Genomic DNA, 25627 nt, shown 5'->3' with positions numbered 1-25627 from the left:
CAATTCTATAGCTCATATCAAAAATAAGAAAAGTAGCATTATGCTTAAAAAAAAAAAAAAGTTCTACTAATATTTACTCAGAGAAAAAGAAGTCATACAGTTTAGTCATTCAGCTAAACTGAGGCCCACAGAGTAGAAACACATATGCAACATTTGCTCAAACTCACAGTTCAATGGCTTTATTCCACATAATGACGTAGCCTGAGAGTGTGAAGGACTCCACATTGACAATGTGTATGTTACCTCGTTCAGTGCCCACATAGAGCCACTTACTCTGGAAAGGCAGATGGCAAAATGTAACCCTGCAAAACAAAATATATCCAAAGGAAATTAGAAAAATACTTGGCAAATTTTATTAACAGTATTAGAGGAGTAATACTGATATATACAATTTAGGAAACAAAAAAGATACAACCATCATATTTACCTCACTGCAGTTAATATTCAATTATGCTAATTCTACTTTAATGTCAAATATAAGTCATTACAAAAATAAATAGCAAAACAGAGAAAAGACGAGTTTTGACATTAGTATGTGTTTCATATCTGGCTATTTCAAATCCATTGTGTCACTTCAGGCACATCACAAACTGAATCTGTAAAGCCACAAACTGAGCTAACACTCATCACTCCTAGGCACTACCATATTTCTCAGAAGTTACTGAACACACTAATCCATCTCAATACCTGTGCTGACTATTCCTTCCATGCAAAATACTCCTCCTGCTCACAATTTTCTTTTGCTCAAGATCTAGTTAAAATACCACCTTCATTCAAATCAATATCCCAATACTTTTGTATCTCTATCTGGCTTGCCTTATAAAACAGTCTACCTTTCTCACCAACTTCTACGCCTCTGGAGGGCAAAGATCCTCTGTACTCAGGCTTAGGTAATGATATTGGAATATACTCAAATGATCTCTTTCCAATGATGTAAGAGATATTTGTTGACACATTATAAAAATTTACAGGCATGAATTAAAGTTTATAATCATTCAAACAATTTCAAACATTTTCTAAATAAGCTCAATTGATTACAAGGTAAAGAATGGAACCTACCTTGTCCTTTTCGTAGAACTCATTTTTAGTAAAACATTGTATGTTATGAAACCATATAAACTCATTTTTTTCAGACGTGTGTGTCTTTCAAAATATACTATTTAAGATTTTAATGGAATAGCCCTTCAAATAATATACAATGAAGATAATCACTGCTGAACTCTTTAAATGACACTAAGCATTAGACAAGATACAACATACCGAACATTTGTTATTCCTATTAACATAATTTCATCACAGAGAAATTTCAAGATGAAAACACTTCAAATACATGCAACTCATGGTCTCACTATTTCCCAAAGGTAATAAAATAGATAATTACTTAAGGTTCATCATCTATATTTTTTGTTAAGTGGTTTATATGACAGCATGTCATCTTTCCAAAGGATTTATGTGTAAATTGAACAAAGCAAAGAAATGATTACTGAATCAAAAAAACATCTTATAGTATCTTACTACTTTTTGGGCTTCCTTGGTGGCTCAGACAGTAAACAATCTGCCTGCAATGTGGGAGACCTGGGTTCGATCCCTGGGTTGGAAAGATCCCCTGGAGGAGGGTATAGCAACCCACTCCAGTATTCTTACCTGGAGAATACCATGAACAGAGGACCCTGGTGGATTCCAGTCCATGGTGTTTCAAAGAGTAGGACATGACTGAGCAACTAAGCAAACACACATTACTCCACAAGGCAGTAAGTCCACAGTACTTTTACAAAAACTTAGGCCTATATAGGTTTCAGAATTTTCCACATTTTAGAAAGGTACAAATGAGTATTTTGTGTATTACCTAGTACAGTGGTGTGTTAGTTGCTCAGTTGTATCCGACTCTTTGTGACCCCATAGGGTGTAGCCCACCAGTCTCCTCTGTCCAAGGGATTTTCCAGGCAAGATTACTGGAGTGGGTTGCCATTTCCTTCTCCAGAGGATCTTCCTGAGTATGTAAGTACATGGGTGCTAAGTCATTTAGTCGTGTCTGTTCCTTTGCAACCCCATAGACTGTAGCCTGCCAGGCTTCTCTGTTCACGGGATTCTCCAGAAAAGAACACTGGAGTGGGTTGCCATGCCCTTCTCCAGGGGATCTTCCTGACCGAGGGACTGAACCCATGTCTCTTACATATCCTGCTCTGGCAGGTGGCTTCTTTACGTGGTAACATCTGGTGAATGCACTGATTATTTTTGAGGAATAATTTCTGGCAATTGCGTTTACTTGAGACATAATCATCATATAACAGTAGTTTTGGGTGTACAACATAACACTTCGACATATGTATATATTATGCAATGATCACCACAATAAATCTAGTTATCCTCCATAGATACAGGTATAGTAAGAATTTTTTTTCTATGATGAGGACGTTTAATACCTACTCTCTCAGAAAAGTTGAAATATGTAACACTGTGTTATTACCTATAATTACTGGTGGTTTCTTAAAAAGCTAAATGTACACCTACCATATGAACCACCCATGCTATTCCTAGGTATTTAACCAGAAGAAGGAAAGTGTATGTACAGGTCTACACAAGACCTGTACACAAATGTTCATAGAAACTTTGCAAGAGCCCTAAAGTGGAAATAAACCAAAGGTCCTTCAACAGGTAAATGAACAAACTTATATATTTAGAATATTATTTTAAGTGTTATATACTTAGAATATTATTCAGTAGTAAATAAAAATAAACCATACATGCAACAATACCAATTAATCTCAAAGTACTGAAGATGAGGGAAAACCAGACAAAAAAGATATACTACATGGTTCCATGTACAATTTATATGCAATAAGACTAGACTATTCGCTCAGTCGTGTCTGACTCTTTGCGACCCCGTTTATGGGATTCTCCAGGCAAGAATACTGGAGTGGGTTGCCATTTCCTTCTCCAGGGGATCTTCCCGACCCAGTGATAGAACCCAGGTCTCCCGCATTGTAGGGAGATGCTTTAACCTCTGAGCCACCATGGAATCCCTTTATATGCAATAGAAAAATGTAAACTAATCTATTGTAACAGAAAACAAGTCAGTGCTTGCCTGGAATTGTGGGGTAGGGACCAGCAACAGAAGACAGGAGGGATTACCACAGGAAACATTCTGGGATGACGGGCAGGTTCATTATTTTGATTATGGTGACAGTTTCATGAGTGTACGTATGTGTCAAAACTTATCAAACTGCACACTTTTAAATTTGTGCAGTTTACTGTATGTCCATTATACCTAAATCAAGCTTTTTAAAATAAATTTTTCAGAGCTGTGTGGTTTTAGGAATTATGAAAAAAAGATTGTGACTCTAATACAACTGCCTTGGTGTAACTTCCAGCTCCAACACTCACTAGCATGACCCTCAGGAACCCACTCAATCTCTTAGAGCTTTAGTGTCTAAGCAGCAGAGCCTCAGTGAAAGGATCAAATAGACAAAGCATGGTAGATGCTTAAAATGGGGCCTTGACATATGTAAGTGCTCAATAAGTGTTAGCTAATTATTATAAAAAACTAAACGCTACTCTACCAATTAAGTTATAGGCAAATTTTAACAACATGAAGAAAATAAATTACACTAATAGCATGCCAGGTACAAAATGAACAATGCGATAAATATCATAAACTATCTCATTTGAAATGTGCCCTAAAGTGAAACATGAGTATAGCTGAAACATTCTGAAAATTCAAAAATAATTTCAAAATAAGCCAAAATCATGAGTTGGACCTAAAAAAAAAAAACAAAAAAACCCCCAGAAATATCCATCTTCCTGATCTGTACTGCTTTTTTGCAATTATCCATTATTCTTCAAAAAAGCAGTAGTTACTGGCTTAATACAATTACATGATCCACCTTTGATTTTAATACTAACATTATTTAAGTCATATGTTTACAAAGTTTAAACTTACCTCCTTAATGGTAGAGATTTTGGATATATCTAACAATATTTTCTGTTCTTAGCACAGCAACACCACACTACAGCTGTTTCTCAAATATTTAAAGTGAAGTCAGAACAAATTCTTTACTGTTCAGAAAGAAATCTAGAGTTTTTCCCTAGACTCACTTTTCAATATTAGTTACCATAGTAAGGTTTTTTTTTCCCTCCAGTCAACTATAAAACCAACTTACATTGCTGGGAAATTTTAAGCATCTTTATCTTTTAATCTTTATCCTATTTAATGTTTAACATTTTAAGAAGGAACTTAAAATGTTTACTTACTGATCTGGCACAAAGACTTTAATATTATCCCTAGAATGAGTCTTGTACACTTAAAAACAATACGAACCATAGGGGTATATTTGTACAATGCCCCACCAAATTTAAAACTTACTCAGTTCCAAAACTACCTTGATTATTTAAGTCAATTGAGGAGGGGGAAAGTCAAATGTTTTTTTTTTTTTTTTATCACAATTAACTTGATAATTTCTTAACTAGCAAATTTTCATGAACATATTGGATTAGGAATATAATGAGAAAAATAAAATTCCATGTTGCAATCAAATAAAACAATACCATGCCAGTGCCTTAGGGAAAGGCCAATAAGAAAATATGGTTCCTCGAAATGCACTACTAAAATGAAGCAAGTCAATCAACATGCTTTACAAAGAAATACAAGATTCTAAAATTTGGGGCAATTTAATTAGTCAGTTACCAAAATATGAAGCTGGTGGTTAACACAAACTGGACTTGACTTACTATAATGAGTTAGTGTCCTTTAAATTTGTTATACAAACATGACCTTATTTCCTTGTTACAAAATAAGAATCTTAGTCTTCTCTGTTGGAAATTAAGATATATAACTAAGGAAGCTTTTTATTAAATAATTAAATTGGTGAAAATTTATATTAATTGGTTACTTAAAAAGAATAACATGTATTGGCATACTAAAAACTATATGCACATTTTGTTATTTAATGAATCTAAGAAAGCAATGAAAAACGTCAGTTTTCATTCCAATCCCAAAGAAGGGCAATGCCAAAGAATGTTCAAACTAACACACAATTGCACTCATTTCACAAACTAGCAAAGTAAAGCTCAAAATTTTCCAAGCCAGGCTTCAACAGTCTGTGAACCATGAACTTTCAGATGTTCAAGCTGGATTTAGAAAAGGCAGAGGAACAAGAGATCAAACTGCCAACACCTGCTGGATCATCGAAAAGCAAGAAAATTCCAGAAAAACATCTACTTTTGCTTTATTGATTATGCAAAAGCCTTTGACTGGGTAGGTCACAACAAACTGCAGAAAATTTTTCAAGAGATGGGAATACCAGACCACCTTACCTGCCTCCTAGAAATTTGTATGCAGGTCAAGAAGCAACAGTTAGAACTGGAAATGGAACAACAGACTGGTTCCAAACTGGGAAAGGAGTACATCAATGCTGTTTATTGTCACCCTGCTTATTTAACTTATATGCTGAGTACATCATGCAAAATTCTGGGCTGGATGAAGCACAAGCTGGAATCAATATTGCCAGGAGAAATATCAATAACCTGAGATACACAGATGACACCACCCTTATGGCAGAAAGTGAAGAGGAACTGAAGAGCCTCTTGATGAAAGTGAAAGAGGAGAGTGAAAAAGCTAGCTCAAAAATCAACATTCAAAAACTAAGATCATGGCATCTGGTCCCATCACTTTATGGCAAACAGATGGGGAAACAATGGAAACAGTGACAGACTTTATTTTCCTGGGCTCCAAAATCACTGCAGATGGTGACTGCAGCCATGAAATTAAAAGACACTCACTCCTTGGAAGAAAAGCTATGACCAACCTAGACAGCATATTCAAAAGCAGAGACATTACTTTGCCAACAAAGGTCCATCTAGTCAAAGCTATGGCTTTTCCAGTAGTCAAACAGGGATGTGAGTGTTGGACCATGAAGAAAGTTGAGTGCTGAAGAACTGATGCTTTTTAACTGTGGTGTTGGAGAAGACTCTTGAAGAGTCCCCAGGACTGCAAGGAGATCCAACCAGTCCATCCTAAAGGAAATCAGTCCTGAATATTCACTGGAAGGACTGATGCTGAATCTCCTATATTTTGGCCACCTGATACGAAGAACTGACTGGGAAAGATCGAAGATGGGAGGAGAAGGGGATGACAGAGGATGAGATCGTTGGATGGCATCACCAACTCGATAGACATGAGTTTGAGCAACTGTTGGCAGTTGGTGACAGACAGGGAAGCATGGCATGCTGCAGTCCATGGGGTTGCAAAGAGTTGGACACAACTGAGTGACTGGACTGAAGAAAGCAATCCATGATGGAAATCTAATTTTTTTCAGTAAAAGTAGTCATGAAACAAAGGGGACTGAACTATCATTTCAAAAAGAGTTCAGATCAAAAGATGTGAAAAATACTGGAAATAAGGTTTCTACAATGAACCAAATATCACATATGGAAAATACTACAGTGATAGCTCCAGAAGATCTCATCTCCACCCACCGTACGCTCTCTCCTGCACCATCTCCCCAACGCTAATGCTAGGATTGGTAATGTGACTTTACTGAGCAACGGAACTTTAGTTGTGCCACAAGCGGAGACTGAAAAGAACTTGCACGTTATGGCTTCCCTCTTCCTTATACTTTTGGGACCCAGATGCCATGTGATGAAACCCAGAAGAAACTTCTGGAGACAATGGCCCAGTCCATAGCAAGCATCAACCATCAGACAAATGAGAAGGCAAGCCTAGATCACCCAAGTCAGTAGAGCAACCACATGAGTGTGGTACATTGACTACAGGAGAAAACGACTCCTGCGAAGCCCAACTCAAGTGGCTGATGCAGAGAATGGTAAGCAAACAAAATAATCATTATTTTAGCCTCTTAAATTTTGGGATGTTTTGATATTCAGGAATAGATAATTGATCTATTACATAATATAATCTATTCAACTAAAATTTTTAGTTGAAAATGAAGTCATGAAACATAGGCAAACCAATTCTTAAAGCTCTAGAGTTATGTTAAAAAGGCCTCAGGAAAACTTTTTAGGAATGTAAGTGTATTTATCATGAAGCTAAAACATTACCTGTGATTAAAATCAAATTCATAACTATTTTTTTCATGTACTTTTATCATAAAGATTTTTTAATTTTCAGGTGATAAACATCATAATAAATGACAGTGACTTCAATTTTTACTAATACCAGGAAACCAAGTTAAGTTTATGTGCTGACATTATTAAGGGAAAAGGTTATACTAAAAATAATTTATAATACTACATATAGTTGAGACCACATGGAAAACATTAAAACCCAGTAAACACTATAAGGTTAAATAAGAATGGAATATTAACTTGAGGCTGAAAAGAAACTTTAAAATGAACAAGTTGAGCCAAAAAAATAAAAAGTGTGAATGAAACTAATACATTAGAAATACACAGATAATAAAGTTGAATTCCTTCAGTGTGACACTAAATGGAGCTGTATTCTAACTCCCTATACTGAACTTACACATAAATGTATTTAATGTACACAAAGTATTACTGGGAACACAACAATTTTTATATTTGCTTGAAGAACTTTAAAAAAATGTGCAATATGTTAACTGTTAGGGAGTGATACAAATATTCTATTCACTATCCTTAGCAGCAATCTGTCAAATACTATGTAGTCAATAAGCACTGTAAGGAAGATTTACTATTACCAATTTTCTTTAACAGGAGAACACAAACAGCCTCCTATATTGAAATTAACCACCCATAAAGAAGGGCATAATACACAGATGATTACAACTTTACAATTTAATCCATAGAAAGAAATATGAGCCAATAAACTCCTCTACATGCTTAGACTACCATTCGATCAGCCCAACATGACAAGAAATACGTCATCACTTTTACAGTCTTTGCAAATATTACACTATCATGCACCTAATACTCAACAAATATTCATTAAATGGACAAATGAACTATAAAAAGTTGTGAGAATTTATTAAGTTAGTTAACAAAACAATCAGATATTCTTGACTTAATCTCTCTCTAGCCCTGTGGCCTGGGTCTAATTTAAACCATTACCACTGATTGTTAAATCAATTCCAAGCTGCCCCAAGAGTTATCTTTTCAAAGCAAAGAGAGGTCACAGACACCATTATCTTGCTTGAAAGATTCTAACGGCTTCCTATCTTCTACCATGATGCTTCTTAGGCAATATTTACTGACACTTTGTGGTATAAATGTCTGAGAAAGGAGGTTATAGTCTGGATTTGGTCAACTGCTACTCAGTATTCTCTTCATATCCTCCTATAGGCCTTCTCGTCTTTGAGATGCTAGAAAGCTAAAACTTGTATTTGCCAAACCCTCCTACAACTGGAATTCTAGATGCTATTATGTTTCTACTAACTGAATGTGCTTAAGATTTGTAGGCAGAAGTGAGGTGAAGACCTTTTTTCTGATGCTGTTTCTGCTGACAAGAATGTTCATGGAAACCTGAGGTCTAAGAGCAGTGGAAACCGAACACAGCATTCCAAGATCTGCTCCTGAGGTTTACATGGCAAGAGGCAGTTGTACGGCAGTAATAGTAAGTCTAAAACTTAACAGTTCCGGCACACTTCCAAACATATTATAAACAGTAGTATCCTTAAATTAAATTCCTTTATGCTAAAAATATCTACAGGGCTTTCTGTTCCTATGTTGAACCCTGGCTAACGCAGCAAAGAGATGTACCTCATCAGCTACTTATCTATATGATAGTATAAAGTGATCAAAAAACACCTACTTACTAACATGTCTTGTTCAGACAACATTATTCATTTAATGATTTAAAAGTTGGAAAAAGGCTGAAAATAACTTTCTTATAATTGCATACAGCTTTTCAGGAGTAGACCCTGTTCATCTTTCCAAAATTATCCTCTATGGATTATACAGCTAACAATGTCTAACAAAATATAGTTCCTGAAACATGTGAGATTGCTTTATAAATCAGAACATCTGAAAATTATGGAAATTCCCTTTCCCCTGTGCCATTGTAGAAAATTCCTACTAACCCTACAAATCTGTTCATATGGGCTCCTTTGTAATGCTTTATCTAAAATTCCCCAAACATGGTGATACACCCTTTTTCTGGTTAATTTTAATCTTTATAATTTCATAAGAAAATTTCACTACATTTATATCACATTTTCCATTGCACTGTAATTAGCTATTCCATCTCCCTTAGACAATTATAACTTCCATGTCTCTCCAGAATTTATTATAGTATTTGCATGAGTCAGGATCTTAATCATTGTTTATCAAGTGAATTAATGCAGAAGAAAATAAAAAAGCAAATGTTGCGGGGAGCCGGTGAGGCATTCCACTCATGACAAAGGTCATGAGGAAGGAGGCTCGGCATACGCAAAGGCGGGATCGAGCCTCAGGAGTCCCCCCGGATATTCTCGAGCATTTTCCCCCAAAAAACCAGTCTGCCTACTTTATTGCTTTGTGCTCTCACCTCTGACTTTACTGGGGGCTGTCCCCTACCACCATCTCTCTCTCTCTGTGTCAAAGAGTTAACTTACAGCTCCAATTAATAAAGTTCCTGGGCAATTAGGAGTGTTTAAATCCAAACCCCTCTGATGGCTCTCTAACTCGCCTGACAAGTTTACCCGGACTCCTGCAGCTATGCATACGATTGTTTACAGTCTCCCAGCCTCGAGAGGCATGGGAAGCTTAAGATATTCAAATAGCTTAGAGCCTCTCAGAGAGTTAAAAACTGTCAGAATAAACTAGTAAAGGATTTCATTGATGAGTCAATGCTTGTTGCCAAGTTTTCACATCCCCTGAATTGTATCCTTGAATATGTATCAATTAATAGTGGGTATGTAGAAAAAATAAGTAGTGGCCTTGGTGTTAGTAACTTTAGACCCTTAAGGTAATAAATTCTTTCTTTGTTGTAAACCCATTACACATCTGCCCTATAGGAATGCAATTTTATCTTTGGAAGATGGTGCCAAACCTTGAAATAATTACTCTTAGAGAAAGTAAGTCTTTGTTGATAAGTCCTTGTCAAGAGTCATAAAATGTTAGTAGGCCTTCTGGCCAGAAGATGATGTAAATCACCTAAACCATTTGTATACGATACATTTGCAGGAAAGAAACCTTGGTTTTTGATAAGAACCAAAGACTGCTGACTTTGCATCCCCTATTATCCTCTATGTGTAACTTAGGGTATAAAAGCCCCTGTTAAAAATAAAGCTACGGGCCTTGCTCACCAACGCTTGGTCTCCCCATGTCATTCTTTCTTTTAACTTCCAGCTGAGTCTCCATCTGGAGCGCGGAACCCACCACGCTTACTAATCATGCCTGGGCTTCTAAGACCCACTCGAGAAGGTGTCTAGGGTGAGACACCTTCCGCTATTCGAGAGGGCGCCTGCGGCCTACGTAAGTGGTGCAAACTTCTTGTCTTGAAGTTTTATTGGTCTCCCGCGTAAACCAAGCTACTCAGCTTCTTTTCTCCACTGAAATTTCCTACTGAGCTATCCTCATTCTATTGTTCTCTATATCTCTAATTAGCATATAAATAGTCGCCGACGCCGTCTCCCCTTCGAATACCCTGGATCAGCCGGGGCTGGTCCCCGGCAAAATGTTATTTGGTATTTTTCTTAAATCAATTGTACCTTATACTGTCCTGTTATTAGATGAAAACTTAAGTTTGCATTAATGACATGGAAATGTTCAAATATTCTCAAAACAGCAGAGTCAGCTGAAAGCAATTTATAAATCTGTCCAAAGGACTTTTCTATTTGTAGTCCCACATATCTTTTCTGATAAACTGTCACAGCTACTTTAGAAAAATCTTCATCATATCTATAACACAGAAGTAAAATGTAATAAAAGTTTCAAAAAATAAGCCTCAGAGATCTTTGAAGGTCATTTTACATTTGTATTGATTTACTATATTATCAATTACATCTCAATTTTTACAAAACAGTTAAGAACTTGGAAATATGTCCGAATAAATCATGCTATTAATAACCCTTCCTGTGAAATGAGACCTTAACATCATCAATGGATGTCAAAAAACTGAGCATCAGTAAGTAAAACAGTGACTATCATATATGAAAACAGTGTATGTCAACTACAGAAATAACCAACAACATCGGAAAAACACTGTTGCTTGTTGTATGGAGGATTTCTGGGTTTCTTACAGTTCTGTTTTTAATAGTATTACTCACCTTTGCAAATAAAGGTGTCAAAGTATTATTATATAACAAATGGTACGATAAACAAAAGCTATCTGGTACCCATGAGAAGAACTGGCTCATTGGAAAAGACCTTGATGCTGGGAAAAGATTGGGGGCAGGAGGAAAACGAGGTGACAGAGGATGAGATGGCTGGATGACATCACCAACTCAATGGCCAAGACTTTTAGGAAACTCTGGGAGATAGTGAAGGACAGGAAAGCACGGCATGCTCCAGTCCTTGGGGTAGCAAAAAGTCGGACACAATTTAGTTAATGAACAACTCATGTGCAACTGAGTTGTTAACTATACTTTTCCATTTATATATTAGATTACTTAAAGAGTAAAGGGCATACTCTAAATATCTTGAGTCTATGGCTTGACTACTGAAGAAGTTTCTTTCTCTCTCTCTATATATATACACACACGAAAGTGCATAAATATTATACAGATATATATATATATGCATACACAAATGCATTAATATTATTCTATTTGTACATTTATACAGACTTAAATCATTTGCCAACAAAGGTCCGTCTAGTCAAGGCTATGGTTTTTCCAGGTGTCATGTATGGATGTGAGAGTTCGACTGTGAAGAAAGCTGAACGCCGAAGAATTGATGCTTTTGAACTGTGGTGTTGGAGAAGACTCTTGAGAGTCCTTTGGACTGCAAGGAGATCCAACCAGTCCATTCTGAAGGAGATGAGTCCTGGGTGTTCTCTGGAAGGAATGATGCTAAAGCTGAAACTCCAGTACTTTGGCTACCTCATGCAAAGACTTGACTCATTGGAAAAGACTCTGATGCTGGGAGGGATTGGGGGCAGGAGGAGAAGGGGACAACAGAGGATGAGATGGTTAGTTGGCATCACCGACTCGATGGACTGAGTTTGAGTGAACTCCGGGAATTGGTGATGGACAGGGAGGCCTGGCATGTTGCAATTCATAGGGTCGCAAAGAGTCGGAGACGACTGAGTGACTGAACTGAACTGAAATCATTTAATAGTTTTTTATTATGTTCATCTTCTCTAAAATTTACTCTCCCTGTAAGTCATAGTAATAGCCTGGAACTGCATATTCTTCCTGGAGAAGGACATTGCAACCCACTCCAGTGTTCTTGCCTGGAGAATCCCAGGGACGGGGGAGCCTGGTGGGCTGCCTTCTATGGGGTCGCACAGAGTTGGACACGACTGAAGCGACTTAGCAGCAGCAGCAGCAGCAGCAGCAGCAGCATATTCTTCCATATTTTTGCTCCATGTTCATAACATACACATAAGACAACATGAATTTGGAGTGCGGAGGGAGTCATTGTTTTAAAAAGAGTACTGTACAAATTGTTCTGAATTTCCTGTTCTTATCTATCAGTACCTGGTGAATGAGGTTTGCCTTTTAACTTTATGGTAAGTGTACTGTACAGAACTTTTAATCCTTTCATTTTTAGCTTGTGTTTTTTATTTATGCTATTTAAGCACACCTTGCTCAGGTCTTACAGATACTCCCTGTCATTTCCTTTCAAGTTTTACATTTTCTTTGTTCATTTTGCATTTAGGTTTTTAACTGGCATGCAATTTATTTTAGTCACGGAGTAGGGACCACTTTTCCCCATTTGGATAAAAGCCGTCACAGCATCTTTTGTTTACTGCAGCATCCTTTTTTTTTGCAATGACACCTTTGTCATATATCAAGCGTGTGTGTATCTTTCTTTCTCTTCATATACAAATTTCTAGAGTCCACTTACTGTGTTTTGATTCATCTGTCTTTCCCTTATAATTACTGAACCCTTTTAATCTATACTTTTATGATTTTTGATATTTAATAAATAAGCCCTATTGTCTCGTATTTCTTTTTCAAAACTGTCTTGGTTGCTCTGAGACTTTCTTTTTTCCAAATGTACTGCAGATCACCTTATTAAGTTCAATGAGCAATGCTGCTAAAATTCTGATTCAAACAGTACTGAATTTATAGACATGGAGATGAGTGACATTTTAAAACTTGAGTATTCCTTAGTGTGAAACTTTCCATTTGCTAAACCTTTCTTTTATTCCTGAAATGAAGTTTTTATTTTTGCTAGTGGTATTTCTATAAACACTGTAACCTTTGTTGCATGATCTGTGCTTTTCTTCCCTTTTTCCTTCCATTTACTTTCTAACTTTGTGTAATTATGTTTTAGGTATATCTTTTATAAACAGTTTAACAGCTATATTTTATTGTTTTTAAATCCAGTCTCAAAACCCCCAAATTTCAGTAGTTGATTTTAGTAGTTGATTTAGTTGAATACTAAATGATTCTGATTACTGATTTAGTTGAACCAATTTTTTTTCCTTAAACATCTGTTTTTCTAATGTTTTATCTCTTTTCCTAACCCCTATTTATTTTCTTCATTTCCTTCTCTAATGGTTTTAATACTATATATTTTCTATTTTAGCAGTAACTCCACATCTAAGACACATTTAACTTCATAGCTTTCCAACAAAGTCTAAAAGATTGAGTATTTGTGGGGGCTTAGTGTCAGATAAGCATTAAATTTTCTGAGTTCTTTCCGAGCTGAGAGTGTTACAATACAGCTCACTAAGGTATTTCTAATTCTACTGGTTAGGCTGAAAGGGCTAACTCCTGACACAGATACTCTAATTCCACAAAATTTCCTTCACTTACACCTCCGGTCACTACTCCTCTTCCCATTGTTCTGTTTTCTCCTGTCTTCTAAACCATAAAACTCCAAAACTTAGTGTTAGGAAATCTATTAATGTCACAGATTAAATCCTCAGGGAGAAGGGAGGTGAAAAATCACACGGTCATCTAAAAATATGTTATAAAGGCATTAAAATAAAATACAACTTCCATAAAAGTGTTAGTTGCTCAGTTGTGTCCAACTCTTTGTGATCCCATGGACTGTAGCCTACCAGGCTTCTCTGTCCAGGGGATTTTCCAGGCAAGAATACTGGAGTGGGTTGCCATTCCCTTCTCCAGAGGATCTTCCCGATCCATGGATTAAACCCATGTCTCCTGCATTGCAGGTGGATTCGTTAACTTCCATAATTGACAACCAATTCTTAAGGGGAAAAACTCTTATCTTAAATCAAAAACCTATATTATGCTAACAATAAAACTCTAGAAGCAGTACTATTATAATTATTAAAAAGAAAAAGCTACTTGCTATCAACAATATCATTGAACCTTGTCCTGAAAATTCTTGCTAATAAGGCAGAAAAATGAAAAATAAAACCATCTTCATTTTGAAAATCACTGCCAGATTATTACAGATTGAAGTGTGCTTTAACTCCCAGGCATGCTGGTTTAGGAAAAAGAAATACACTGCTCAAAGCTCTATTCTCCCATTTCACTCTTTTTACAAAAAAAGGAAAAAATGTAAAAGCTTTGCTATGGACCTATGGACCAAAGAGCACTTGAAGGATAATCAAACAACCTAGCAAGTTTTGGATTAGTGGGAGGTATATAAAGATTATATCAAAATAGCCTGGAGCAAACACTCCTGTTTTTTTCATTTGAAGACTCTGCCTGTTGGAACCTATTTCCCACACAGTAACAGTGTGTGGAGGGTCATGCCTTCAAGAGAAAAGAGATTCCTCTGTTTCTGCAAAGGCAATCAGGTAAGAATCAAACTTTTTTAGAGTATTTACTGAATATCAGGCATTGAGACTGCTGCTGAGAAAAAAATAAGGAAAATACATACAATTTATTTTCTAATTGAGAAGACAATTAAGAAACCAAGGCCATAAGAGTAAGTCTAGAGTTCCCTGGTGGCTCACCATAAAGAATCAGCCTGCCCATGCAGGAGACACAGGAGACGTGGGTTCAACCCCTGGGTCGGGAATACCCCTGGAGAAGGAAAGGGCAAAATACTCCAGTATTCTTGCCTGAAGAATGGACAGAGGAGACTGGTGGGCTACTGTCCATGGAGTCACAAAGAGTTGAACATGACTGAATGACTAGACAACAACAATGGTTTGTGCTGTTTTAGGGAAAGAGCACCATACTATGTGGTAATACAAAACCCAGACTTGGGAACTTACAGAAAAACCTGTAAAGGAAATGACAAGACTTTAAAGATGAAAAGGCATTGGTGAGCCATGGAAAGATAATCGTAGGTGATTTTTGAGCAGGGAGGTCAGCTCATACAAATAAGCATAAGAGAGGATAATTTATTAAAAAGCTGAAAAACCAGGGTGGCTGGATTATAATGCATACAGAGAGGGAGAAATGTAGTGAAAAGAAACTACAGTGAGTAAAAAGAAGGGTTGCAGATCTTACAAGACCTTTTAGGGCATGCTGAGTAGAAGTTTCAACTTCATTTTGAAGACAGTGGAAAGTATCGTGGACACGGTTGTTTACCTATCTACCATCTACTCTTCAGTACATTCCTTTCTAACACTAGTCAGAGGTTCATCAGTGTGCCCATATCTTCCTCAAGTTACCCACATACTCTGGGAGACACTTAAACCAAACTGAATTCCAGAGATAGGCCAAATCAATGTGGGTAATTCCACTCACTTATTGCCATTTTAAGTCAGATAATCCAAGCCAATCAGATAAATTTCCTGTATGAAGGGCAACTGATTTGGGATCTCAACTACATTTGCAAAATTCCTTCATGGCAGTATACTTAGATTAGAACTGAATAATTAGGAGAAGGTGTGTGTTTACCAAAGAGTGAAAATCTTGGAGGCCATCTTAGAATTCTGCCTCTAATCGTCTGTCCTTCAACCTCCAAAGATTCATCCTTTCAAAATGCAATACATTCACCCATCTCAATATTCCCAAAGTCTCAACCAATTATTGCATTAATTCAACTTCAAAATCTCATCCAAACATCAGCTCAAAAATTCAAATCTCACCATCTAAATTTGTAGCAGATGAGGGTCCTGAGAACTATTCAGTCTTGATCTTGGGCACAATTCCACATCTGAAACTGAAGAGACCGATTATCTGCTCCCAGCTCCTCAAGGATTCAGGCTGAACAGGCATGGCATAACAATTGTGGGAATTCTTGTCCAAAATGGGGGGAAAGGGAAGGTGAAAATGAGTCCATAAAATTTCTGAAGTCCAACTGGCCAAATGTTGGATTTTTCTTAATAAGGCTTCAAGGCCTGGGAATAAGCCTCCATGTACCCCAGTTCTGCCCTCTTAACCATCCTTTCTCATGAAAGGGCTTCCCTGGTGGCTCAGAGGTTAAAGCCTCTGCCCACAATGCAGGAGACCTGGGTTTGATCCCTGGGTTGGGAAGATCCCCTGGAGAAGGGAATGGCAACCCACTCCAGTATTCTTGCCTGGAGAATCCCATGGATGGAAGAGCCTGGTGGGCTACAGTCCATGGGGTCGCAAAGAGTCGGACACAACTGAGCAACTTCACTTTCACAGCCAAGTACTTTTGCTGTAGCCTCCTTTCATTCTGTACTCTCTTTAAGTCCAAGCTGAGTTGTGGACTTGAATACCTTTCACTGGGTTTTCTGCATTAGAAAAAGTCATACCCACAAATCTTTTGGAGGCAATACCTTTTCTATCTAGGCTCCTGCTGAGAGGGCCCAAGAATGATATTCAAACTTCCTACAGGTTGTCTAGTTTGGTTGAGAAGGTCTACAAGGCATACTTTCAATCTCTTAAAAGAGTTCTTTATGTAATTAAATACTATGACCTTTTGTTCTGCCAAAGATTTTTACTGAAAAGTTGTTCAGCCACATCCTCAGGTTTTTCCCTATGCCACACTTTCAGAAGCTGTCTTGTGCCAAATAGATCAGGGGTAAGAATTTCCCAAATCAAGTCCTAGTTCATTTAAAAATTCTTTCTCTCAATTTATTCCTCTCCTCTTGCATTTTATTATAAAGCAGCAAGAAAAAGTCAGATCACACCTCTAAGCCTTTCCTTGGAAATCTCTTCAGCTAAATATACAAGTTAACATTTAAACATGGTACAAAGAGACACTTCTGTTAAGCTTTCTGCTGCTATAGCACAAGGAACTTCTTCCTTCAGTTTCCAAAGTCATGTTCCTCTCTTCTTTCTGAGCTCTCTCTGGCAGCAGTCTCTGAGTCCAAAGTCCTACAAACAGCCAGTCAAAGCAGTTTAGGCTTTTCTATCATATTTCCCCAAATTCTTCCAACCTCTACCTACTGCTTGATTCCAAAGTGATTTCTACATTTTTAGGTATTTGTTACAGGGATCCTCTCCTTCTACATCTTTTTTGCACCTGCGTGCAAGCATGCTCAGTCGTGTCTGACTTTTTTGTGACCCCATGGACTGCAATCCGCCAGGCATCTCTGTCCATGGCATTTCCCAGGCAAGAATACTAGAGAGGGTCGATATTTCCTTCTCCAGGGGATCTTCCTGACCCAAGGATTGAACCTGAGTCTCTTGTGTCTTCTGCACTGAGTACCACTGTCACTTGAGTATATTATAAACCCCTGGTGCAAGTATATCAGTCTCTCCGGCTGCCTCAATTTCCTTGTCAGAATTCCTTAGTTATAAGTTTACTCTAGGAAGTTATCCAACCCTTCCTGACTTTTATAGTCTCAAGGTCACCAGTCCACAACTGTTTTTTCTCTGAACACTGAGAATGTCTGTTCCCTTTTTAAATTTTGTCTCAGCGTGTGGTTCTCTACACTGAGAATTCCCAAGGTGACTCATCATTTCCATATGAGCAAGCAATTCTCTCTGTGGACTAGAATTAGGTCCAGAGTGGAAGATCTCTCTGCCTGCCTTCCTAACAGGTCTGGCTTTCATTCCATTCCTTTGTTCTAGTTCTGAATTTCCTCTCACCAAATTGCTCTCAAATCTAATGCATGTATACTTTTCATTAAGCTGCTTTCATAGAAAAATATTTTGCAATTACCACAAAAACTGTAATTCCAGGTATAGAATCTGTTCCAATATTATGATATTTTTCTCATTAAATATGTGCAATGAATTAAAGTATTTCCAAGACCTCTAGAAACTTTGAGGGCTGATACCCAGCCAAATTTTCTTTTATAGCTATGCCTTGTTCTTGTGAAAACTAAGCAAATTTTAAGCCTCATAAATATGCAAAGAATAGTATTTAGGTAATACTATAATAAGAATATAATGAGACAAATTAGTTTTTGTCCCTACATTATTTTATTGATGCTACTAAGAAAATCCGACACTATGGCAGCGGTCAATTCCTAAAGTATTACAGGCATCAACTCTCTACTGCTATGTTGGTATCTGAATTGGTTACTTTATTATTGATTACTTTTTTTTTTCTTTAGAGGACTTTGGTCACTGATGCTCCATTGATGATTGCTAAGATGAAATTTTGATTATTAATGGATTATCAATCCATATATTTTCCTAACCATTAGTTTAGAATGCATGCTTATTTTATTCTCTAAATATACATATCATCAAATGAAAAGCTTTAAATCAGAGAGTAAACTGTAAATCAGAGTGTTAGAATAAAAGAAAACATATCTTTAAGACAAATATTTTAGTTTCAATATAAAGACTTGGCTATTGAGGTGTCTAATATATTTATGGAGAAAAATTCTAGCCTTTGAAATTTCATTAAAAGAATAACAGATCCTACATAAGAAAGCATAGATATATAAATTTATTCTTTAATCTTGAAATGTTTCATATACTGTTACTTCAAAACCATTAGGAAAAATGTAATGTAGTTAAGAATATTGGTCATGCGCATATATACACTATTATGTGTAAAACAGACAGTGGGAACCTGCTCTATAGCACAGGGAACTCAACTTGGTGCTCTGTGATGACCTAGAGGAGTGATAAATGGGAGGGAGGTTTTAGAAGGAGGGATATGTGTAGACATACAGGCTATTTACTTTGTTGTACAGCAGAAACTAACACAACATTGTAAATCAATTATACTCTAATAAAAACTTTTTTTAAAAAGAATCCTACCCGTGATAGTTCAAGGTGATGAAAAAAGATTAGCAGACAGTTGTAGTTAATTATAAAACCACAACTTTCTCCCAATTAAACTTTCTTTAAAGGAAAAAAAGAAATACAGAAGCTAAATTGAACATATTCTGATAAGGCAACTGCCAGATAGAATTTTACTTGTCAAATTCAAAGTTTCTACCAAAACCAACAAAGCATTGATGTAATATCTAAATTCATATAGTTAAACCAAAATTTGAGACTTCAATTTCTACATTTTTTTTCTTAATTATAGAAGTGAAATCTTATCAAAATATCCACATTGTATGGTTGCTTAACACAACTGAACTGTGCATCTAGAAATGGTTAAGATAGTAAATTTTATGTTATATATATTGTAGCACAGTCCATGGGGTCACAAAAGAGCCAGACACAACTTAGTGGCCAAACATATTATAGCATAATTTCAAAAAGTTAAAACCAGAAAAAAATCCACATTATGAAAAATTACAATTAAATCATTGTAATTCCTATATAAATTTCTACTAAAATAAGAAATTTTAACTATTTATTAAAATAAGACTGCTGCTAAGTCACTTCAGCTGTGTCCCACTCTGTGAGACCTCAGAGACAGCAGCCCACCAGGCTCCCCTGTCCCTGGGATTCTCCAGGCAAGAACACTGGAGTGGGTTGTCATTTCCTTCTCCAACGCATGAAAGTGAAAAGTTAAAGTGAAATCACTCAGTTGTGTCCGACTCTTAGCAACCCCATGGACTGCAGCCTACCAGGCTCCTCCGTCCATGGGATTTTCCAGGCAAGAGTACTGGAGTGGGGTGCCATTGCCTTCTCCGAAAATAAGACTGCTGCTGCTGCTGCTAAGTCGCTTCAGTCGTGTCCAACCCTGTGTGACCCCATAGACAGCCTCCTACCAGGCTCCTCTGTCCCTGGGATTTTCCAGGCAAGAATACTGGAGTGGGTTGCCATTTCCTTCTCTAATGCATGAAAGTGAAAAGTGAAAAGTGAAGTCACTCAGTCATGTCTGACTCTTAGTGACCCCATGGACTGCAGACTACCAGGCTCCTCCATCCATGGGATTTTCCAGGCAAGAGTACTGGAGTGGGGTGCCATTGCATTCTCTGGAAAATAAGACTATATTATAATAAAAAATAAGACTATATTACAATAAAAACTTTGATGCATTTAACAATTGTTCAGAATGTAATAAGATAGATTTATAAAATTTTCATACTTTTGCTGCCTTTCCTAGTTTCAGAATAAAAACACATAGCATAAAGATGAAATAGAGTAACTTAACTATTAAGTTAGCCCAAATCCATCGTGGAATGAGGGGAAAATTAACTAGGTTACTGCTTATTGTACTTCAATGTCAATAATAAAAATCAGCAGCATGGTAGTTGTAAGTATTCATAAATATTCCAGCTCTTTTTCTTCTAGTTGAGTAAAACTAGGGATGGCCATGTGCCTTGCTCTGGCCCAAGAAATGAGAATGGAAGAGATATATATCATGTCCAGGCAGAAGTTTTAACAGCCAAGCGTGTTTCTCCATACTCTTTTTCTCTTCACTACACTGACTGGTAATGCTGTAAAGACTGGCTGTTCCTCAGCCAAGATTCTGGAATAAAAATGATAATGATAATAAAGAGTGTTCCAGCAAATCCACAAAGAACATATAGCATAAGTAAAAATAAACTGTTGTTCCTTTAACTCTAAGATTTTTTAGAGTATTTTATAATACCAGACTATTCTGACTGATATGGATATAAAAACGGAACGCAAAGCAGTTGCATAAAGAAAAAAAACAGATACCTGCAAATGAGGGAGACGGAAGGATGGGCAGGAAATGATAGGATTCCATCCCTCCTCCTGCCTGGGTCAGCTGCTCCTACAGAAGGCTTCCACCAGAGCAGAGATTACAGGACATTATGAAAAGTCAAAAGTCATAAATGACAAGAGTTCAGGATGAGGGGCAGAATAAGTCTTACCACCATGGGCAGGTTCCTAGAGCTGTAGTAGGCATAGTAGTATGCCTTCCCCTCCCCACCTGGAACCAGATGCTGCATAATAGTAGACTCCCAAACGGCACCTGGCCCCTCCCTACCTTTTGAGGAAATCTGAACTTAAGTTCTACCATGAGGCATCGGGCCCATTTCTCAGCACTGAGGTACAACAGCTGCTATAGAAGTCTGTGGCCATCCTAGAGGATTTCATCCAAAGAGAATATTCAAGAACCAAGTTACCCATGCTACAGTGTCTTGCTCTTTGTTGTCCTAATAAAGGCCCTGGGTCGGGAAGATCCCCTGGAGAAGGGCATGGCGACCCACTCCAGTATTCTTGCCTGGAGAATCCCCATGGACAGAGGAGCCTGGCCGGATACAGTCCACGGGGTTGCAAAGAGTCAGACATGACTGAGTGACTAAGCACAGCACAATAAAGGCTGAAGGGAAGCTGAACTTTGATCAGAACCAACTAGTTTCTACTGGTGAGGTGGGTAGAGTATATTACAAAACTGAAAATGGGGAACTCCATCAGTTGATTTGATTTGTAACTTTTAGGATCACTTCATACAATTGTATCCGCTGCACCCTGCACAATGGTGCCCCACTAAGGAGGAGAATGGTGGACTCTGAAGTTGTATCCACCAAAAAGGGCTACTTTTTCATATTTCACACAAAGATGCCATCCGTTTGCCAATATATGTGCCTATAGGCACCTTATTGACTAGCTTATGGTTCCTTATCCACATTTATTAGAATTTTTTGGAAACCAACCTTAGGGGTACCACAGAGGAGACTTTACTACATACCAGACAATCATGGGACTCTGACCACTGTGGGACTCCTTAAGGCCTGATCCCTCCTGCATGAAGATTGCCATGATAACCTGCAGTGTATGTATGTGAACTTGGATGACATACTGCCGCATTCCTGTGTCCCAGCGAGCAATATGGGTATGCCACTGGGAAATGAATTATCAGAGGTATTCTTCTACTAGAATTCTACATCCTGGAAGAATCCCTTCAGTGGGTGGTGGATTAAGAGAATTTGCACAGCACCCCACAGTGATCAAATGATTTCACTCTGATGTGCTAGTGAACTAGCAGGCTAGTGAAACTAGCAGGCTTTTGTGAACTTTGACACGACTGATGCTTTGGACCAGATAATTCTCTGTTATGGGGGACTGTCTTATGCATTTTAATGTGTTTGACAGGAACTGTGGTTTTATCCACTAGATAACAGTACCACTGCTCACCCAACCCAATTCAAGTGCACAAAAAATGTCTCCAAACAGTGTTAAATGCCTTCTGGAGGGTAAAAATACACCAGGTTGACAACAACTCTGCTATACCTACACTTCCACTGTCAGTAGATGCTTGGAGACCAACACCAAGAAGATGAGTACTAAGATGCTCACCACTACTTTCACCAGTCCAATGGCATTTGAGGCTGATGGAGAGCCTCTTCTGACATCCCACTGGCAAACAGACTAAGAAACTCTGCCCAGCAAGTTGATAGGCTGGCTCTACTCCCATTGGGTGGAGAAGAACTGAACCTTGACTTTTTCCTTGCCCTTTCTCCCTTATCTCGTTGCTCCCTCCTTCCATAAACTCCTCTACCATGTTTGCCCCTTTCCTAGTAGTAGAACCATGATTCCAACCCATTCAGGGATTTATCTTCCCAGACAAGATGTAGCCCAATAGCTAACTATGCTACTGACCACCTGCCAGCTCTGGTCTGGCATACAATGCAGACATGCTCTGGTGTTGGCTAGGAAAGGCTATGCTATATTCCCAGCAGCCTCTTTAGCTTGTCTACTTTGGAAGGCCACTGTGGGCAGAAGCCCAAATTCACAAACAGACTGATCAGTTTATATAATCTGAATGGATTGATATTTATCAAGGCAGGGACATGGCCTGATTCTTGGACACGGATTGGGCAGTCTAATGCCTACCTTCTTACAGACATGGCCTGACACTAACTCCACTGCATTCAGATGCTAGCTAGATTCAGATTTCTTAACCTTAACACACATGCACATATATACATACACACAGATATACATATATATATACACACACATATATGGGCTTCCCTGGTAGCTCAAGTGGTAAAGAATCCTCCTGCAATGTAGGAGACCCCAATTCGATTCCTGGGTCAGGAAGATCCCCTGGAGAAGGGGCAGGCTACCCACTCCCGTATTCCTGGGCTTCCCTGGTGGCTCAGATGGTAAAGAATCCTCCTGCAATGTGGGAGACCTGGGTTTGATCCCTGGGTTGGGAAGGTCCCCGGAGTAGGGCATGGCACCCCACTCCAGTATTCTTGCCTGGAGAATCCCCATGGACAGAGGAGCCTGGTGGGCTATAGTCCATGGGTCATAAAGAGTATGACACAACTGAGTGACTAAGCAGAGCATAGCAAATACACATATACACACCAAAAAAATACACCTCGTAACAATGGGGAGGAGAGACTGTATTCCTTATGCATAGTTCATGCCAAAAGAAGTTCCACATGAATCAAAGTTTAAGCACAAAAATGCAGCTTTCAGAGCACTTTAAAAAAATATGGGAGAATGTTTAACAAAATTGGAGTGAAAAAGCCCTTTCTAATCACCCACAAAATTCACAAGTCATGTGAGATTTTTATAACCAAGTCATTTCACTTCTACAAATTTATATTATAGATATACTTGCCTAAGTGGGCACAGAAATATGTAACATCACAAAGAATAATGAACAATAAACTGAAAATGACAGAAATGTTCATTCATATTAAACCCAGTCTTAGATATATCAAACTTCCAGTTAATTCATGAAGACAGTCTGAATAAATTATGGCAATTCCATACAGTGAAGTATTATGCAGTTATAAAAATGACTAAAGAAGATTTAAATATAGCAATATGAAAAAAATCGATCAGCTTTATTAAATGAACACAAGTTTCACAGAGAATATGTAATGCCTTACCTTTATGCAAATAAAAAAGCTATATACAGAGATTTTTGTTTATATATTTACATAGTTCTAGAGGGACACAAAAGAAATTTCTGTGGGTACCTCTACAGAGGAAGACAGGTATGAAAAGGAAGGAAACTTGCTTTTTATTGTATAGCAGCTTAAGTTTTTGAATTATTTTTTAGATTGCACACAAAATCCATCACATGCACAAAAAATTAAAGAATAATATTCAAAAAATTTCAAGAAGTATAAAATAGCATATACATAAAATAACTGAGGAAATTCTTACCTTTCCCTGCAAAATTTAAGTGAATGTAGTATGGCAGGTCTCTTTTGACGTAAATTCCATAAATGTAAGGTGTCATCAGCCAAGGCACTCACAAGAGCTCCCTTAAAAATAAAGTGTAATATACTTTATATAGAATATATTTACAAACATTAATGCTACTAAAAGGGCTGCCAAAAAATCTCCTTCTCAAATTTCAAAGCTTTTTGCCAATATTAGCTTTAGTTCTGAGAAACATTTGCCTCACCCAAATTCTAAGCAGCAGACATAGAAGAGTGTATTATGTGTATATGGATGTATAAAAATTATGTTTAAACTTAAACAATTTAATTAAAGTACAATTTAATATCTTATAAACTAAAAGTATACTAGGATCTTTACTGACAAAGGTCCGTCTAGTCAAAGCTATGGTTTTTCCAGTGGTCATGGATGGATGTGAGAGTTGGACTGTGAAGAAGGCTGAGCCCCGAAGAATTGATGCTTTTGAACTGTGGTGCTGGAGAAGACCCTTGAGAGTTCCCTGGACTGCAAGGAGATCAATCCTAGGATCAATCAAGGATCAGTCAATCCTAAAGGAAATCAGTCCTGAATACTCATTGGGATGGACTGATGCTGAAGCTGAAGCTCCAATACTTTGGCCACTGATGCAAATGGCTGACTCATTAGAAAAGACCGTGATACTGGGAAAGACTGAAAGCAGGAGGAGAAGGGGATGACAGAGGATGAGATGGTTGGATGGGATCACTGACTCGATGGACATGAATTGGAGCAAGTTCTGGAAGTTGGTGATGGACAAGGAAGCCTGGCATGCTAAAGTCCATGGGGTAACAAAGAATCAGACATGACTGAGCAACTGAATTCAGAACTGATACTAGGATCTAGTTGGATATAGCTATCAACAACTAGTTATATAAAATTAGAAGTCAGACCATAAGTTACTTTGTCCTTATCATACATACTCCCTTGACTAAAATATATGGTATGAAGTAACTTTGATTTGGCTTAAGACAAATTAACGTACTTTGCTTAGATCATAATTCTACTACTATAATGATATGGAAAACAAAGATAGCATTCAGCTCTCTACAATTTCACATTCCAAAGCGTTGAAGAATCTGACTAATTTAGAAAGTTAGAATAGCCAAAACTATTAAACACTATCAGGTCTGAAAAAGAAAACCTTTGGCACCGTGTGACAATCACGTAGGGGACTCAGTCTCACCTCCAACATGACAAATCAGAATTTTTAGATCAAGAACCATTGCAGATTTATTTTTTTTAATTGCCAGGAGTGATTTTGA

The 25627-nt window shown here is 37.6% G+C and overlaps 1 protein-coding gene across 6 annotated transcripts in view; it reads right to left on the bottom strand.

The window, feature by feature from the left end:
• Window positions 1-25627, bottom strand: part of STXBP5 (syntaxin binding protein 5) — a 157927-nt gene that overhangs the window by 107701 nt on the left and 24599 nt on the right. For 5 of the 6 annotated variants that reach the window (XM_015472897.3, XM_005211027.5, XM_024996769.2 and 2 more), the window contains exons 4-5: window positions 24330-24430; window positions 168-302 (exon numbers count right to left, since the gene is read on the bottom strand). In XM_015472897.3, the coding sequence (XP_015328383.1) occupies window positions 168-302; window positions 24330-24430 (236 nt within the window). Of the gene's footprint in view, window positions 1-167; window positions 303-16042; window positions 16117-24329; window positions 24431-25627 lie in introns of all 6 variants that reach the window. The other variant, XM_059889790.1, reaches the window with a different exon arrangement.

The sequence above is a fragment of the Bos taurus genome, chromosome 9 (assembly GCF_002263795.3).
Source record: "Bos taurus isolate L1 Dominette 01449 registration number 42190680 breed Hereford chromosome 9, ARS-UCD2.0, whole genome shotgun sequence".
Classification (NCBI taxonomy): Eukaryota; Metazoa; Chordata; class Mammalia; order Artiodactyla; family Bovidae; genus Bos; species Bos taurus.
This window is presented reverse-complemented; position numbering and strand designations above follow the sequence as displayed.